General features: G+C 33.7%; 1 protein-coding gene across 7 annotated transcripts in view; it reads right to left on the minus strand.

The window, feature by feature from the left end:
- The window catches only part of DLGAP1 (DLG associated protein 1), a 1,087,876-nt gene that overhangs the window by 303,340 nt on the left and 768,368 nt on the right, over positions 1-16,168 (minus strand). For all 7 annotated transcript variants that reach the window (XM_031953084.1, XM_031952966.1, XM_031953020.1 and 4 more), the window contains one exon: positions 15,196-15,413. In XM_031953084.1, the coding sequence (XP_031808944.1) occupies positions 15,196-15,413 (218 nt within the window). The remainder of the gene's footprint in view (positions 1-15,195; positions 15,414-16,168) is intronic.

Raw genomic sequence — 16,168 nt, forward strand, 5'->3', positions numbered from 1 at the left:
ACTAAAGCTTGAAGGAGTAATCTTTGGGGTCATAGAATGAAGTGTTTTTCTTATTCAGAGAATTAGGGAATAGGGTAAGACCCACAGAGGCCAAAGGTGACCTTTGGAAATTGTGAACTACCAAAGGATGCATTTGATAATTTGGGACACACAATGGTAGAGGCAAGTTCTGAGAGGAACTGAGAATGTTATTAAAGTCAATAATTGTATTATTATTATTATTATTACAACTAAATCAAACTTGTGAGTTGGGCTCCATTCAGGCCAGTTTCCTAGTAGTTTAAGCCTGATAATGAAATGAAATGAGACACTTATTAGTCACACAAAGATGCTTATTCTCGCAATTTTGTCATCACTCATAAATATACCACCTCTATATTCTAGTCTTTTGAAATTGCCTTATCTGATCACAACCTATTTGCTTTCCACCTCTCCTTCTGTCTTTCCTTATAAATCCTTACTCTTTCTGCACCAAGGGTTATCTGCAGAGATCATTTTCTGTTGCATGCAGGTGACTTGATAAATAAGGGCCATCAGTATACGTGAGTGGAAAATGTGGGTTCTTAAACTCAAACTGTCTAATAAGTCAATGGTGTTCCTTGTACATTGTGGAATGCAATATTGTTAGCTCATTCAGGAGAGTATCTGGAATTATTTAGAGTCTTTTTATCTACTATATTTTCAGTGGATATCTATATGGGGGTGGGTTGGGTTTGCTGGTAAACAACAATTCTAACAAATCTAGAAGCTTGATTTAGCATCTGCTCTCTAGCATATGTCTCAGAAAATATTGATTCTTTTTCTCTATGAATCTCTTTTCCATCTTCATTTGATTCCATTTGTGTCTGTACATAGGTCCACAAGCTTGGAATATACTCTGTCCTTACTTTTCAAATCTTTTGAGAAGTTTTTCTGAGGTCTTCAGCTGTTACTGTTTTCTCCCTCATGAAATTAATTGGTTTGTAACATGTACATTATAATCTCTAGTAAAATCTAAATTTGCTGAGGCAGGAATTGTTTTTCATTGTTGTTTTTCTATTAGGAATGCCTAGTCCAGTGCTTCATATAGAGTAATCATTTAGTAAATGTTGAATTGAATCCCATATTCTTAACCTTCCCCCCCTTCCCAAACTTGCATTATGACATTTGTGTACATGTAGTATTTCCTTTACTAGATTATAAATAGTTTTTTGAGGGCAGCAATTGTGTTGTTTTCATTTTGGGATCCAAATGGGCATTTGATATGTTTCTAAAAGAAAAGGGGAGGGATATAGTGTTTTGTTTTTTTTTTTTTAAAGAGAAGGGGAAGAATAGTAGTGGGGATATACTGTGGTTTAAGGAACTCCTCCAAAGTAAATACCTCCTAGTAAAGCAGATAGATAAATGTCCTGTAATTTACAGTTTTAGCTATTTATTTATGGTATCTAGGGCCAAAAAGTCAAAGATAGGATTTGAATCTGTTTTCTTGACACATGGCTGGCTGTATAATAAACATTTACTGAATTGAATTGAGGAAAAGTAATAGGAATTGTCTCTTGTAAACTTTGTGCCAATTAAACCAATAAATGGCTAGGAGTTGTATTTGTCCCATTGGTAACAATTCTGTTTGAAACATTACATTTGAAACACTGTTTCAACTAACCTAAGGACAAAAATTTGGATAGAATCAGATTAGAAGTTATGCTATATACCTTTACTGTTCAGGTTGTGGATTCTAGCTGGGATCCTTTGACAGACTACTGGAGCTTGATATGCTTTCTTAAAGTCCTAAAATAATTTTCTTTCTGAAACTGATGAGTGCTGTATCAGACTATAGTAAATCCCAAATTAATATTTTTTAAATTATTATTTGGATTTAATGGAGCTTCATGAGATTTAAAGGAAATGATTAGTGAGAGTCAAGTAGATAAACACAGAGGATGGTTTTACATAGCAGCAGAACCAGACAATGTATACAAAAGGAAGTTGCTATGAGAAACTATTTAGAGAAAACAATGTACAGAGGTTTTGGTGGCTTGAGTTGGCATGTTATAGCTTACTTCAATTGGGAATTCAATTCAATTCAACATTTATTAAATGTCTGCTATGAATAGAATACTGTTTGCCGAGTCTTAGTGGTCAAACACTAATATTGGCTTCCAGATAACTACACTGATTTCTTTAAATAAATCTAAGGAAAAGAAACAAGAGGGAAGATCTATGTGTATCTTCTTAACTTCTAATGATTGGATCCCAACTCAAATAAATCATATGTGTTATTGGCAAGAAGGAAGTAGCAAATATTGCCTATTAAATTACAGTGAAAATTTTTTTTATTGATGAATACGGTTTACTTTGTATGCGAATTTAAAGATTACCTTTCCCAATGGCCCTTCTTACAAAATGTTCTCCTTCCAGGAGGCCAGGAAGCTCTATTTTAATACTCATATGTGAGTCACATTGTCTTAGAGCCTAGATACTGTTTGCAGGCAGAAAAGGAGGCATATTTTACAGCTGTGCATTTGCTATTCCAGTGGGTGGAAGTGCTTTTCATGTTTCCTTCGTCTCTCCATGTTTTTTGTTTTATTTCTTTTTTCTTTTAATTTTCAAGAGCTTTGACATTCTTAAACCTTTTTGATTATTATGATGCCATTTTACTTACTCATATCATCTCTCTATTCTTACTCTTAAATTCAATCCAAGCCTCTTTTTAAAATTTGCTTTATTTACTTCATGTGGTCTTTATATAAGCAGTTGGTGGTGCAGTAGACATGGTCTCTGGGTTTGAAGTCAGTAAGACCTGAGTTCAAACACAAGCCACAAATACTTACTAGTAACCTTGGGCAAGCCTGTCTACTTCAGTAAAATGGGGATTATAGCCCGAACTTAGAAGAATTGTTGTAAGGATTAAATTAAATAGTTATTTTTTTTTTAAAAAGTGTTTGTATCAATGTCTGTCATGTAATAGGTGCCATATATAAATACTGATTTATTTCTCTTCCCCAATTCCCTTCTTCTTCCTTTTTACTGTAAAGGGGGTGGCTGCCTTCTAAAGATGCTCTAGGAAACTTTTCCTCTTTTTAGACTAAAGGCATTGAGTGAAATGCCATCTCAATAAACAATATAGTTATGGTAGATTTCTCATTGTGTTAGTTCTTTAAAATCTTAATTCATACAACTTCCACCTAAAAAGTTTCCATAAATGGTAGTCTTTTTGATTCAAAGCCTATCCTTGATTCGCTATACCCTACTCCCTCATGGAAAATTACAATATTGATTTGAATTATTCTTTGTTAATTTATTTTATGTGTGCTTTTGTTCCTCCTCAAGATTTAAAATTCCTTGAGTAGCTTTGTATGCTCAGAGCAGCTAGTAGCTTGTTAGAAACCTAACAGGTGTTCACTGAAGTCTTATTGAAGTGACTTCAGAAGCCTCAAAGTATTGGAAATTGTACTGGTCTGAGACTCAAGAATGCTGGGTTTCAGTTTTATTTCTGTTATTAATATCAACCTGATCAGTTTAGATCTCAGTTTCCTTATCTGTGAAAATGTGTTAACATCTATAAGGATTTCTTCCAGCTTTAAAATTCTATGATTCTTTTTTCATTCTCTCACCAAGGAATAATTACAGGTAGTTAATTACTTTAAAAGAATTCAGGGGTTTAGGCTAGATCGCCTTGGTTGTGATTCTCAAATACACATAAAAATTCCCCTTGTTTCACCCCATTATATATTATTATATATGTATATATATATATATATATACATAATTATATATACATTACATAATGTATATGTGTGTGTATGTGTGTGTGTGTGTGTCCTCCCCAAAAGAATCCTACTTTCACTTCCCAATTCATATATCAATGGGGATAGAAATGAAATGATTATTCAGAAATTCATGGAAAGTAGCAATATTATGGTCCCATAGGGTTGTATGTGTTCATGTATTTACTCCCCTCCTACACACACACATACACACATACAAAACCTAATTCCACCTTCCAATTAATATATTAATAGGATAGGGATAAAATGATTATTCAGAAATTCATAGAAAATAGCAATATTATGGTTCATGTATTTCCACACACACATACACACACAAAAAACCTAATTCTGCCTCCCAATTCATATATTAATAGGATAGGGATAAAACGATTATTCAGAAATTCATAGAAAATAGCAATATTATGGTTCATTTTTCTGTTTCCTTTCAATACAAGGCCTTGGAAACAGATGAAAACCTTATGATCAGCTATATCCTCCCCCACAATGCCAGTTATCTAATTTCTCTTTCATTCTGGGTCAGGAATGACATTACAAATCTTGTGGCAATTTGGATTCATCCCTAGGAATGTCAGTTACATTTTTTTTCTTTTTAAAAAATATTGGTACCAAAGGTAAAAAGCAAAAATTTGGGCTGAAGTTCAGAAGATTGTTCAACTGATAATCACTCTTTGGGAATTTTCAAGATAAGAAAGCAAAAGAAGTTTGCCTCAGAGCTTTACTCTTAAAATTGGAGAAACCTAGAAAAGGAAATACTAAACTGAAGCTGAAATGCTCCAAACTCTCTTTTCCCTTAACTTGGTCTGACTTCATAGAGAAAAATGGCACAATGGAAAGAATGGAAGGATAGAATCAAATAATTTGGTCCTTTCAACTTTCTGTCTGTGTAATCTTAGGTACATTATTAAATAGTTATTGCTTAAGTTTCCTAAACTCAAAAATGAGGAGGTGTGGCTAAGTAGCCTTTAAAGTTACTTATGACTCAATAATCTCATTTTATTAGAGATCTATCGTCCTATGGAGAAAAGAACACTGGAATGTGAATTGGAAGTCTTGGGTTTGAGTGTTGGCTCTGGAATTTTTCAGCTGTGTGACTCTAGCTAAGCTGCTTAAATTCACTGATCCTACCTAGCTCACATGGTTGCTGTGAGAAAAGAGCTTCATAAGCCTTAAATTGCTGCATAAATGTGAATTATTGTCATTATTTCAGACAGTGGTTGCTGTGCTGGTTTCTCCTTATATTTGACTACTGCTGGACTGGTTCAGGGAGGTTGTGTGGAACTAGGTTGTTCCTGCTGTCAGACTGGGCAATCTATTCTTCTGGGGGTGGAGGAAGAATGATATCTCATCCTATTTGAAAACTGTTTGGTTTAAGGCAGCATTAATGTTGGAAAGGAAGCTAGTTGCCCATGTTTCTTTTCTCTTTCACTCTTACTGCCTTCCAAATAGACAAAATAGATTGACTGGTGTGATTTAATATAAGACTCTTAACCCCAAACTCTTTTGCACAAAAATTGAATTTCCACCAAATTTATAATCACCTGGATTTAATAAGCAAACAAAACAAATATAAAGGAATAATCTGGATGGAGTAAATTATCCAAATACCACTTTGCCTTAATTAATCCAGTTAAATTAATTCTAACCTCAAGGGGGAAAAAAGAATGATATCTCATAATAGAAACCTTCTCCTTCCTAGTCACTGAGGGTTTGTAGACACTCTGGACATTATAAAATATCAGTGCTGATGTAATGTAAAGGAGGAAACTGAACACTAGAAAAGGGCATATGACTGCCATTTTTACATTTTAACTTGTACCTGGCAGATAAGAGCTCTTTGATGCTCAGGTAGACTGCTAATACTAAGGTTGAAAGTTGGAAAGAATAAGGATCTATTATAGCATCTCTGAGTTCAAAAGTGAAGGAAGGCATGAATAAGACATAGGTGACTATGGGCTGACTTACACTGTAATATAAAGGGGATGGATCTGGAGTCCTAAGAACTAGGTGTCCTGAAAGAAAGAAAGGAAGGAAGGAAATAAAGACTTATTGAGTGCCTACTATATGCTAAGCATTGTTCTATATACAAATATTATCTTATTTAGTCCTCATGACAACCCTGAGAGGTGGGTGAGAGAAAGTATTCGGCTTGGTATTGGAGATAGAAAGATAAATATTGAGCAGGAAAGGGTAGTAATCCTAAAGGCTGGGAAAAGAGGTCAATTAAGGCAACAAAAAAGGAGTCAAAACAGAGAGATCCTGGAGGAGACTTCTACTCAGAGTGAAATTTATGCTAAGGTAATGGAATAATATGAGATGGAATATCTTTAATTTTTTATATTATCTACATAGATATTTCCTTCCACTCCGAGATTTACTCTTATTTTTAACAAAATAGCTTATGTATTTTAAATGTTTCTATGTGTATATATAACATAAGTAGTAAACAAGAAGGAAGTCTCAAATGGAGTACCCTAGGGAATTATCTTTGGTTTTGTGCTATTGAGTATTTTTATCACTGATTTGGAGGAAAGCATATGTGATATGCCTATCCAATTTGCAACTGACACAAAATTGGCAGGGATAGCTAATATAGTGCATACTAGAATAAGGATCCAAAAGAATCTTATATGTTAAACTATTGTATTGAATATAATGAGATGAGCTTGACAAGGTTAAAAAAATTAGCACCACAAGAAAATATGAGGGAGTCTTGGCTAGATAGCAGACCATCTGAAAAAGATCTGGGGTTTTTAATGGACTGAATGCTCAATATAGGTCAATTGTCATGTAACATCCAAAAGAAAATTAATACAATCTTACATTGACTTTAAAAAGTCACACTGTCCAACCTAGGGAAGTGAGAATTCTGTTGTATTTTGCCCTGCTCAAGCCAAACCTAGAATACTATGTTCAATACTGGTGCTACATTTAAGCAACAATACTGATGACGTTGGAGAATGTCCAGAGGAAAGAAACGGGGATGATGAAGTGCCTCGAAATCATGACTTTTAAAGACTGGTTGATGGAGCTGGGGAGGTTTAGCCTAGAAAAGAGAGGAATTGGGATGGGTGATGACAATTATCTGAAGTAGGTGAAGAGAAGGATCATCATGTGTCTTACTTGTGCTTTGTCCCAGAGGGCAGAACTAAGAGTAATGTTTAAAAGTTACAGAAAACACCTTGAGTTAAGGGAAAAAACTTCTCAGCATTTAGAGCTACTCAAAAATACAATGAAGTGCATCAGAAGACATTATATTTCCTGTCCTCCCCTTCTCCCTTTTCCTCACTTGAAGGTTGGAGGAAAACCTGTGTTGGACTACATGGCTTCTGAGACTCCTTCCAACTGTGAAATTTTGTTATAGGTCCTTATGTTTCCCTGCCTCAGATTTCTCTCTCCTCAAAAACATCCTCCACACAACTGCCAAAGTGAATTTCCTAAAGCATATCACTTCTCTGCTCAATCAATTGCAGTGGTTCACTTTTACTTCTATGATCAAATATTTGATATTTAAAGCTCTTTACAACCTGTCCTGTTATACCTAATCTGTATAATGCACTCTATAATCCTTTAGTACGAGCCTTCTTTCTGTTCTGTGCATTTATTAAGTATTTGCTATATCCTTGTTCTTCCTTCTCAGAGGGCCATGGCATCAGTACAGTGATGGCACAATTTGCAAGTGACTTGGATTTAAGTGAGGGAAACCTTTGCAAAGTCACAACCTTCACTTTTCCTGCAGACTCATCTGAGTTCAGTTCAGGATAACTGAAGATGATCCTGGATGCAGTGGGAGACTTTGGACTTTTTAAGCTAATGTCTTTCCTAAGCCTCAGTGTGACTGAAGGCAAAGTCTATTCAGTAATTAAGGCTACGTAAGAAATGAGGCAAAGAATAGCCTCTTTTGCCTACTCAAAAAAATCAATCTGAGAGAGGAAGACTACAAAAGTTTCTGGCCAAAATTAGAAACAGTTCCTATTTTCATTTACTCTGAGGCATCTGGGCCTAACCAATGACCAGTGGGACTTGGGCTGGATTCTACTGTTGTCCAATCAATGAGAGCCTAACCAGAGAAGGAAGAACAAGGATATAGCAAACATTTAATAAATGCACAGAACAGAAAGAAGGCTCGTACTAAAGGATTATAGAGTGCATTATACAGATTAGGTGTAACAGGACAGGTTGTAAAGAGCTTTAAATATCAATGAGAGCCCAAGTGATTTGGATTTAAGGCATGGTCCTCAAGAAAGAAATCCAGTCCATAAACTCCAAGGTATTTTGAGAGCCAGTAAGAAAATAAGAGTTTGTCAAATATATTTCAAAAATTAAATGAATTGTCACTAAAAATATCTAAAATACTAAATACCTTAATGGGAGTTTTTGGTTCTCCTATGAGTCTTCCAATTTGTCATTTATTTATGGCTAAGAAAAATAATCAGAAGATACATTTGTGTCTATATATGGACATATATAATACTAATATATAAACTAATTAATTCTTTGAGATTTAAAAAAAATTGAAAACTGAAATCATACTTGAATTTCCATTCTGTGAATTAATTAAGTATCTGTTATATCTCAGATACTAAAAGAAAAAAAAAGCAAAACCATTCCCTGCCCTCAAGGAGCTTACATTTTCATGGAGGAGACAAAATGCCAAAAGATACATACATAGTAAATGAAAGGAAACCTAAAAAAGAAAGATAGTATAGCTTAGAAGAGCAGGAAATATCTGTAAGATATGGTACTGAGTCTTAAATAAAATGTGGAATTCCAAGAGACAGAAGTGAAGGAGAAGATCATTCCAAGCAGGGGGGACATTCTGAACAAATGTTGAGGAATTTAAAGTGGACTGGAAGAGGTCTTAAGAGAGTAGTACAATTCAGTCAATGTACAAATGGGTAAATTGACGCCCAGTTATATTAAAGAACTTGCCTAGGATCTCATAGGATCTCACTAGGATCTATGTTACAACAGATTCTCTTCCCTAATCAGGCTCAGAATATTTGCTGTTCTCTCTTTTTCTTCTAAGTTGTCCTAATTCTCCCCTAGAAGACTTAGTTTTTTCTTGCTAGATCTCCCCAGAGCTACAACTGGGAATTTTTGTGCCTAAGGAAAGGGGTGAAGAAACTTACTCTTAGGTGTAGTTGCCATTGAGAAGGAAGCGTATATATTAGAATGTTAGAATGCATTCCTTAGGAAAAAAAAAACAAGTTTTAGGATGGGGGATGCTTTACTCATAGTCCAAGTCAAAAAACTGGATAGTTTTCTGCCTGGCCTGATACTCACTCCTCAGTTCCAAATCAAAACTATTATCCCCTTAATAGATTGATCAAGAGAATATTCTCACTTATCTTGCCACTCACAGAAATTAAATCTTTCCTTTCAAGGCACATGGTTCTCAGCCTTCTCTTATTATCTATTTTTTTTTGTTTATTTATCTAACTTTTTGTTTGCTTTTTGTTTTTTCAATGCAATGCCAGGTAGCCTCAATCAGTTTGGTGCGCTGTTTGACCTGTTTCCTATTCTTTTTGGCCACTTCCCATTTCTTCCTACTGAAAGTTCCCATTTCTATCCAAAGCAAATATTTCATAAACTATCCTTTTTCTCTTAGAGGCACAGACTGGATTCTACTTATATACTGGGCATTTCAAGCAGGTTGAATCCAGTCATCACTAGGTTATTATGAGAGATTTTGTCATTCCTAAATTTCACCACTATTATTCCTACCATATAAAAATCAAGGGACCCCCAAATCTTACATATATTATCAACAGAATCATTGTTTTTCAGAGTCAGAAAAGATATCTTTAAGGGAAAGTTTTTTTTTTCTATAGGTGCCATAGTATTGTGGGGGACTTTTTTTTTTTTTTAGAAGGAAGCATATGAAATAATATGAATAAACTGCTTATTCTACTTATTATTAAGCTGGGTTTTTTTAGAAAAATGGAAGAAAAAATTTTGGTTTATATATGAGAAAAGTATGATACTTTTCTTTTACTTAAATCTTTTAAATTCTTTACCTTTTGCAGCAGATGGTACAGGGGCTGTAACTAGAGTTGACTTGGAAACTTTGTCCACAAATTCCAAAATATGGATAATGTCCTTGGAGACTTAAATAGAAATCTGTAGTTTCAATTCTGACTTTTTTCTAATATTATGTGACATGTATAATTTAACTAAACCTGGGGTGATGGAAGGAGGAGTAGGAGACATTAGAATAAGTATCAGAGAAAACAGAAAAGACATTTAACAAAACCTAAGATCAAGGTGGACAAAAAGTGGCACCCTTTCTTAGCATACACTTCCTCCCATTTTCTCTTTCTGGGAAAGAGAAAGAACATGAGGAACAGTAGGTGGGTAGGAGGGAAAGCGTGGCATGTGAAAATCAGTAGAGGATATGGTGTCTCAAAAGAGAGAAAAGTAGAAAAACCCACACAAAGATTAAAAAATAGGGAACTCCAGCAAAAGGGCACATTTTCTGGTCTCTTATATTGAGTTTTCTCATTTCAAATTTTATTATCAAGAACATTAGGAAAATCCAAAAGAATCAAGAACCTCTATTCACAAGCTTTAAGGCTTTTTGTCTCTCTTCCTCATTCCTCACAGAAGAATAAAAAAGTCTTGTGCTGTAAGGTTCTTAGAGAATACTCACTTTGATATGTTTCATTTTACAGATGAAGAAACTGAGGCCCAAAGAAATTAAGTTATCCATTTAAAGATAAAATTTATTAGTGTCCCTTCTTCAAAGAATTATGCTGACATGAATATTCCCTTTCTTGTAGATCACAAACCGTTTTTTTGGTAGCTAGTTTAATGATATACAGTGATAAAAAAGAAAAAAAATTAATTTCCTGCTTAACATCCTTTTGGTTATGAGCCTTCCACTTAACTAGACTGGTTCTTTGATTCATATTTGAAGCCTTTCCAATTTGGTAGGATCTGCCAAAGTTTGTGTTCTCTTAGCATAATCCCTGAGAATGAAAAGAATTCATGTCATGATGAGGTTCATTGTCTAACAGACTGTTACAGTTGGAAGAAAATTTAGTAATCATTAAATATATTTCCTTCATTTTATAGATGTTGAAATAAAAATCCAGAATAGTACCATAAATCAAAGGAAAAAAAGATGCAAGTGGTTACTAAGCATGGGTTAAGAGCATTAATGAACTAGAGAATATGTAGGACAAACTTACTTCAGCAATGCAGAAGCTATTTGGAAGCACATTGATAAAAACTATATTCTTCAAGATATAATTTTCCAAAGACACAGGCATTCCTACCAGTAAATGAGTCAAAAAAGGGATGACTTTTAAAACCTAAAATATTGCAGTAAATGAACCCACAGGAGATGTTTCATAGGAGACAGAGGAAGAAACATCATAAATATAAATTCCCTGAAATTCCCTTCTCATTTACATCATTAGCTCTAGAGTCCAAGGACCTGGATTTAAATCTTGCCTCAATGCAAATTAGCTGTGTGACCTTGTTTAAGTCACATAATCTTTCTTTGCCTCCATTTCCTTAACTATAAAACAAGGAGGTTTGAATAAATGATTTTTTAAGTTCCTTCTTGCTCCAAAATGATCCTCAAAGAAAAAGGGACCTTGTAAATTGAGCAGAAATGGACATTTTATACAATCACAATATGTTGTAAAGACAAAAACTTTGAAAGACTTAAAAGTTGATCAATGTAATAAGGGAAATGATTATTTCTTTTTCATATTAGTAGCCATTTATTAAAATTGGGAAGATGCCAGATTTTTTTCCTTATTGTATTTCCTTGTGAAGTCTCTTAAGGACAGGTTTGATGGAAGATGGGATTAACATTTTCCTCATTTTAGCTATTGGTACTTCACCAAAATAGAACAGACTTCTAATAATAAAATGATTAAATTACCTAGAAGTTATGTCTTTGAAACCTTTTTAATTGCCACCAGTCACCAGTAGTGATCAAACATGATTTCAGAGCACTAATGAGGAAAGCAAGTTACCTACCTTCTAATAAGGAAGTGACTCAAGACATAGAATGAGACACATATTTCTGGACATTGTCAATGAAAAAATTAGTTTGGCTTCATTAGAAATATTTTATACAGAGATTTTTTTTTTAATGGAGGGAGCTGAAAGGAAGAGAAAATAAATACCACACTTGTTACTTTGAAAACAAGTCTATAATCAGATCTTTTATTTTGCTTTTCAGTAGACAGTGGCATGGGCACTATAGTCCAAAATATCTCTTTGAGTGACTGAAATTCTAACATTTAAGTTCACTTTTTTGGTTTTTAAGAATTCCCTATTAAAATGGAAATCTCTCATAAGAAAATCAATGCATTAAACTACTATTAGTTTAAAAAACAATCAGCTGACATATAGTTATAGTTGGACCCATGTAGATCCAACACATATGTTTATTTTATAGCCTTCAGACAAATAGATAAAGAAAAAAGAAAGGGGGGAATGAAAGAAATCTAATAATACTGTCCCCCTAATATTTCTGATAAGAAATAGGAGTCAAAGACCTTAAAAACTGCCCCAATCATACTTCAACTAATTTTAGTTATCATGGTTGAATAAACTCTGAGTCAGTAAAGCTGTGAATTGTTGAGGAGGAAGGAAGAAAAAAGTTGACTTAAATGTCAGATAAGTAAGAATATAAATATAGTCTTCTCTTTGGGAAAATGATAATTCCTTAGTTATGGAGATCTTTTTCTCATGATGTACTAACTACATTAAATTTGTACAGGAATAATGATTTTCAGTCAAAACATCATTAAGAAAGGAAACCCCACAAAATTGGTGATGGATTGTTCCATCTCAGTATTATTATATCTGTAGAATGCACTTAATCATTGGTATATACTTTTATTGTTCTTTGTAATTTGCAGATTACATTAGAAATATTTACTATACTACATAGGAAATTTCAAATTGTATGCAAACATTAAATAATCTTGATTAAAAACCATTAAGATGATTTCAAAGACTAAGACCAAGAATTAGAGGATGTGCCTCATGCTCTAAAGCCACATTTCTTAAACTATGGGTCACAACCCTATATGGGGTCTCATAACTTAATGTAGAGTTTGCAAAATTATGATTTATTTTCCGTAATTTGTATAACTATTATATCTAGTTATATACCTATATACCTGGGATCATGTAAAAATTTCTTGGGCAAAAAAGGGTTGACAGTGGAAAAAGTTTAAGAAGTCCTGCTGAGAGGATTCACTGAAACATTTGACCAAAAAAAGCACTGAGGAATGATACTTAATCTACATCAATTGAAATCCTTTCTTTCTAGATCTATCTCAAAAGCTACTTCACTCAGAAAACTTTCCCTCATTCTGTCCCCAACCTTAGTGAGAAACATTCACCAAAAATTAGTAGAATTTTATATGTTCCTTAATACACTTTTTTTTATTGTACCTAGTATTATATTTAGTAGTCTCTTGCCTTATCTCTCTTGTTAGATTGTTATCTCTGAGAGCAGGGGCTGCATCTTATTTGCTATACTTTTGATAAAGTAAATACTTAATAAATATTTTTGCTTGTTTTTATATTAATCAGAGATTATAGAATGTTAGCTCTAGATTTAATAATGATAAAAGTTAACATGCATATTGCTGCTTTTAGGTTTACAAAATACTTTACCTACTTTTGACCTATTTCCTATAGGTCAATTTGACCTAATATTGACCTATATTTCAGTCAATTGATAGGGAAAGGATCCCAAATCTTAGTCCAATCCCTTCATTGAGGAATTTATGATAATTATCACTTCCTCAAATGTTCTCTCACTTCCTTTCTTTTGATGCTGCTTTCTGGGGACAATGCCTTGTTTCTTGGGTCTGAACTGTTGGTTACTCTAATGGTGGAAATTTTCACCAGAAAGAAGTTGAAGGCTTGCTGATAGGGGCCTTTCATATTTCCCAAATAATTTAATTTAATTGACCAGACAGTGTAGGTAGCACATGCTATTTGCATGCATTTGCATTATCTAAAAGAAATGATTTGTTGGCATCTCTTAACCAAGTTGGACTAAGTCTTCATGTTCAATGATAATGCAGATGAGAAGAAAAGCATAAGCCATGAGAGTAGAAGAGAATCTTTCCTTTTTGTTGTTTGCTTATGAATCTTAAAAATGAAAAATACCTGACGAGGTTGATTTAAAATATTTCACCTTTCTTTTCCCTGCAGGGGACTTTCCTGCCACTCTTACCTTTTTTTTTTTAAATAATTTTTAAAATCAATATTGAGTTGTGCTTCTTAAATGGGTACTTGTTACAGCCTACAGCTAGCTATTAAAAAAAAGCCTTTTTAGCTGGCTTTCTTCTTTATTTTTTTCTCTTGCTTTGGCCACTGGTCAAGTTTTTATTAAACTTTCTTCTTCTATGTACAGCATTTTCCCTAAAGATGCTGTATTTAAAAAAACTACTTTTCTGTGTAATTTAAAAAAATACTACTTTTTTGAAATATATTTTCACCTTATAGTGGCATTTCTTCTCTGCTATCCATTTAGTGGATAATGTTATGTTCAATACTCAATCAAACTTTGAATATAATCGCATCAAATATTCTTTCAAGTTAAAACAAGTCTTGCTTAGAATAATAGGATTTTGAATAGTTTCATTTTTACTATTGTTCTCTATTATACTAAACACAACTGACATAAATGCCACTTATAGCTGAATTTTTGAAACAAAAACAGCGACCCACTTTTGAATACTTAAAAAAATACATTTTCTGTCAAGTGTCAAACTTGAGGAGCACATTGAAAAAATTTTCGTATCTTTTTCAATTACCAAAACGACTACTTTATTTTTTTAAAACATTCTTCTGAATAATCATGCTTTTATAATTAATTAAAATTCTCAAGGAATCTTGAAGATGCAGATTTAGTGGTTGAACCAATTTGAAGAATGGAAATATTTTGATTCTTTTGGTTCCCCTGACATTTTATATCTTTTTAACAAGCACTTTTAAAAATTCAAGTTCTTTGAGAGAATATCCAGTTTGTTTTTGATATATACACCACCATTTATGGAATCCATCCAATCAAAGGCATGAATGCATGGACATTGTGGCCTATCTTGTCCCTTCAAGAGAGAGAAGGAATGGAATAAATATCCAAATATGAATCCTCATTTTTTTCCTTTTGATAATAAAATAGCTGACAAAAAATTCAAAAAAAAATTTTGGCCCTCTATTCATAATATATTATCTGATAAGACTTGCTCTTGAAGATACCAGTACAAACCTGAAATCAAACCTAGGGAAAGGAAAAATGTATACATTATGTAACCATTTAACATGCCATTTCCTCTTATTCCCCCTTTTTTCCCCATCATGGATTTTGAACCCAGAATTCCACAGCAGCTGACACTATACTGACTTGTATTATTGTGAGTTAACAATTATATCATCTTACTTGAGTGTGGTGAGTTCTGTAAGAGATGGCTGTGTAGCCTTGAGATAACTCTCTCTTCTGGCTGCAATCTTTGGGGAAGGCTTGGGACTGGTATCTGAGTCACCACTGTCTTCGTCCCCCATTGCCTTGATATAACTTCCACTGCGCATTCTCCGGCAAGGGATCTCATCATCTTTGCCTCCACGAGGGGTATACCCAGTCCATTCATCTTGAGGAACCTAGTTAAATGCAAATGAACATAATTTGTCACTTATAAGACTTTCTCTTATCAATTTTTAGCTTTTTTTTTTTTAACTGAAGGAGAGGAAGAAAGATTTGTTTTGGTAGGATTTCCTAAAAGATCGTTTTACTTTTGAGCACAAAGATTTGGGAGTGTTTAAAAACATAGAACATCTTAGCTGTAGTAAGTTTGATAAAAAACTTAAACACACAAGCACACACCACACATACATTTATGTGCAAACATTTCAAATGCCTTAGTTTTCAAATCTCAAGTGTTTTAAGAAAAATTTGTCATATAATGTTGACTCATTCATCTAACACACAAGTCACAGTGGTGATGCAACATGTTCTGCATAGGAAATAAAGCCGTTTCTGAGGATTGTTGTTACCTTTGGATTCTCCATGCATTTAGATTTAATAGTCACTTAATATTAAAAAATATTTTCTTTGGCACTTTCCTTGCCTGATTCCCAAATCACATAGTTTCTCTTTCTCATTTTGCTTTTAAACTTCTATTCAAACATCACTTCTGCCATCTATTACCTGTGTGACCTTGGACAAGTGACTGTCTACCTGGGCTTCAAGTTACCTTTTCTGTAAAATAAGGGGACTGAATTAACTTATCTCTGAGGTCTCTTTTAGCATAATTACTGTGACCTCATGGAGGATGTAGTTGACTCCAGTTTCCTCCATTTCCAATGCAGCCATTCTCTGCTTACCTATCTAAATTCTTGTGTTTACCTAAATCACT

Source organism: Sarcophilus harrisii, chromosome 1 (assembly GCF_902635505.1).
Source record: "Sarcophilus harrisii chromosome 1, mSarHar1.11, whole genome shotgun sequence".
NCBI lineage: Eukaryota > Metazoa > Chordata > Mammalia > Dasyuromorphia > Dasyuridae > Sarcophilus > Sarcophilus harrisii.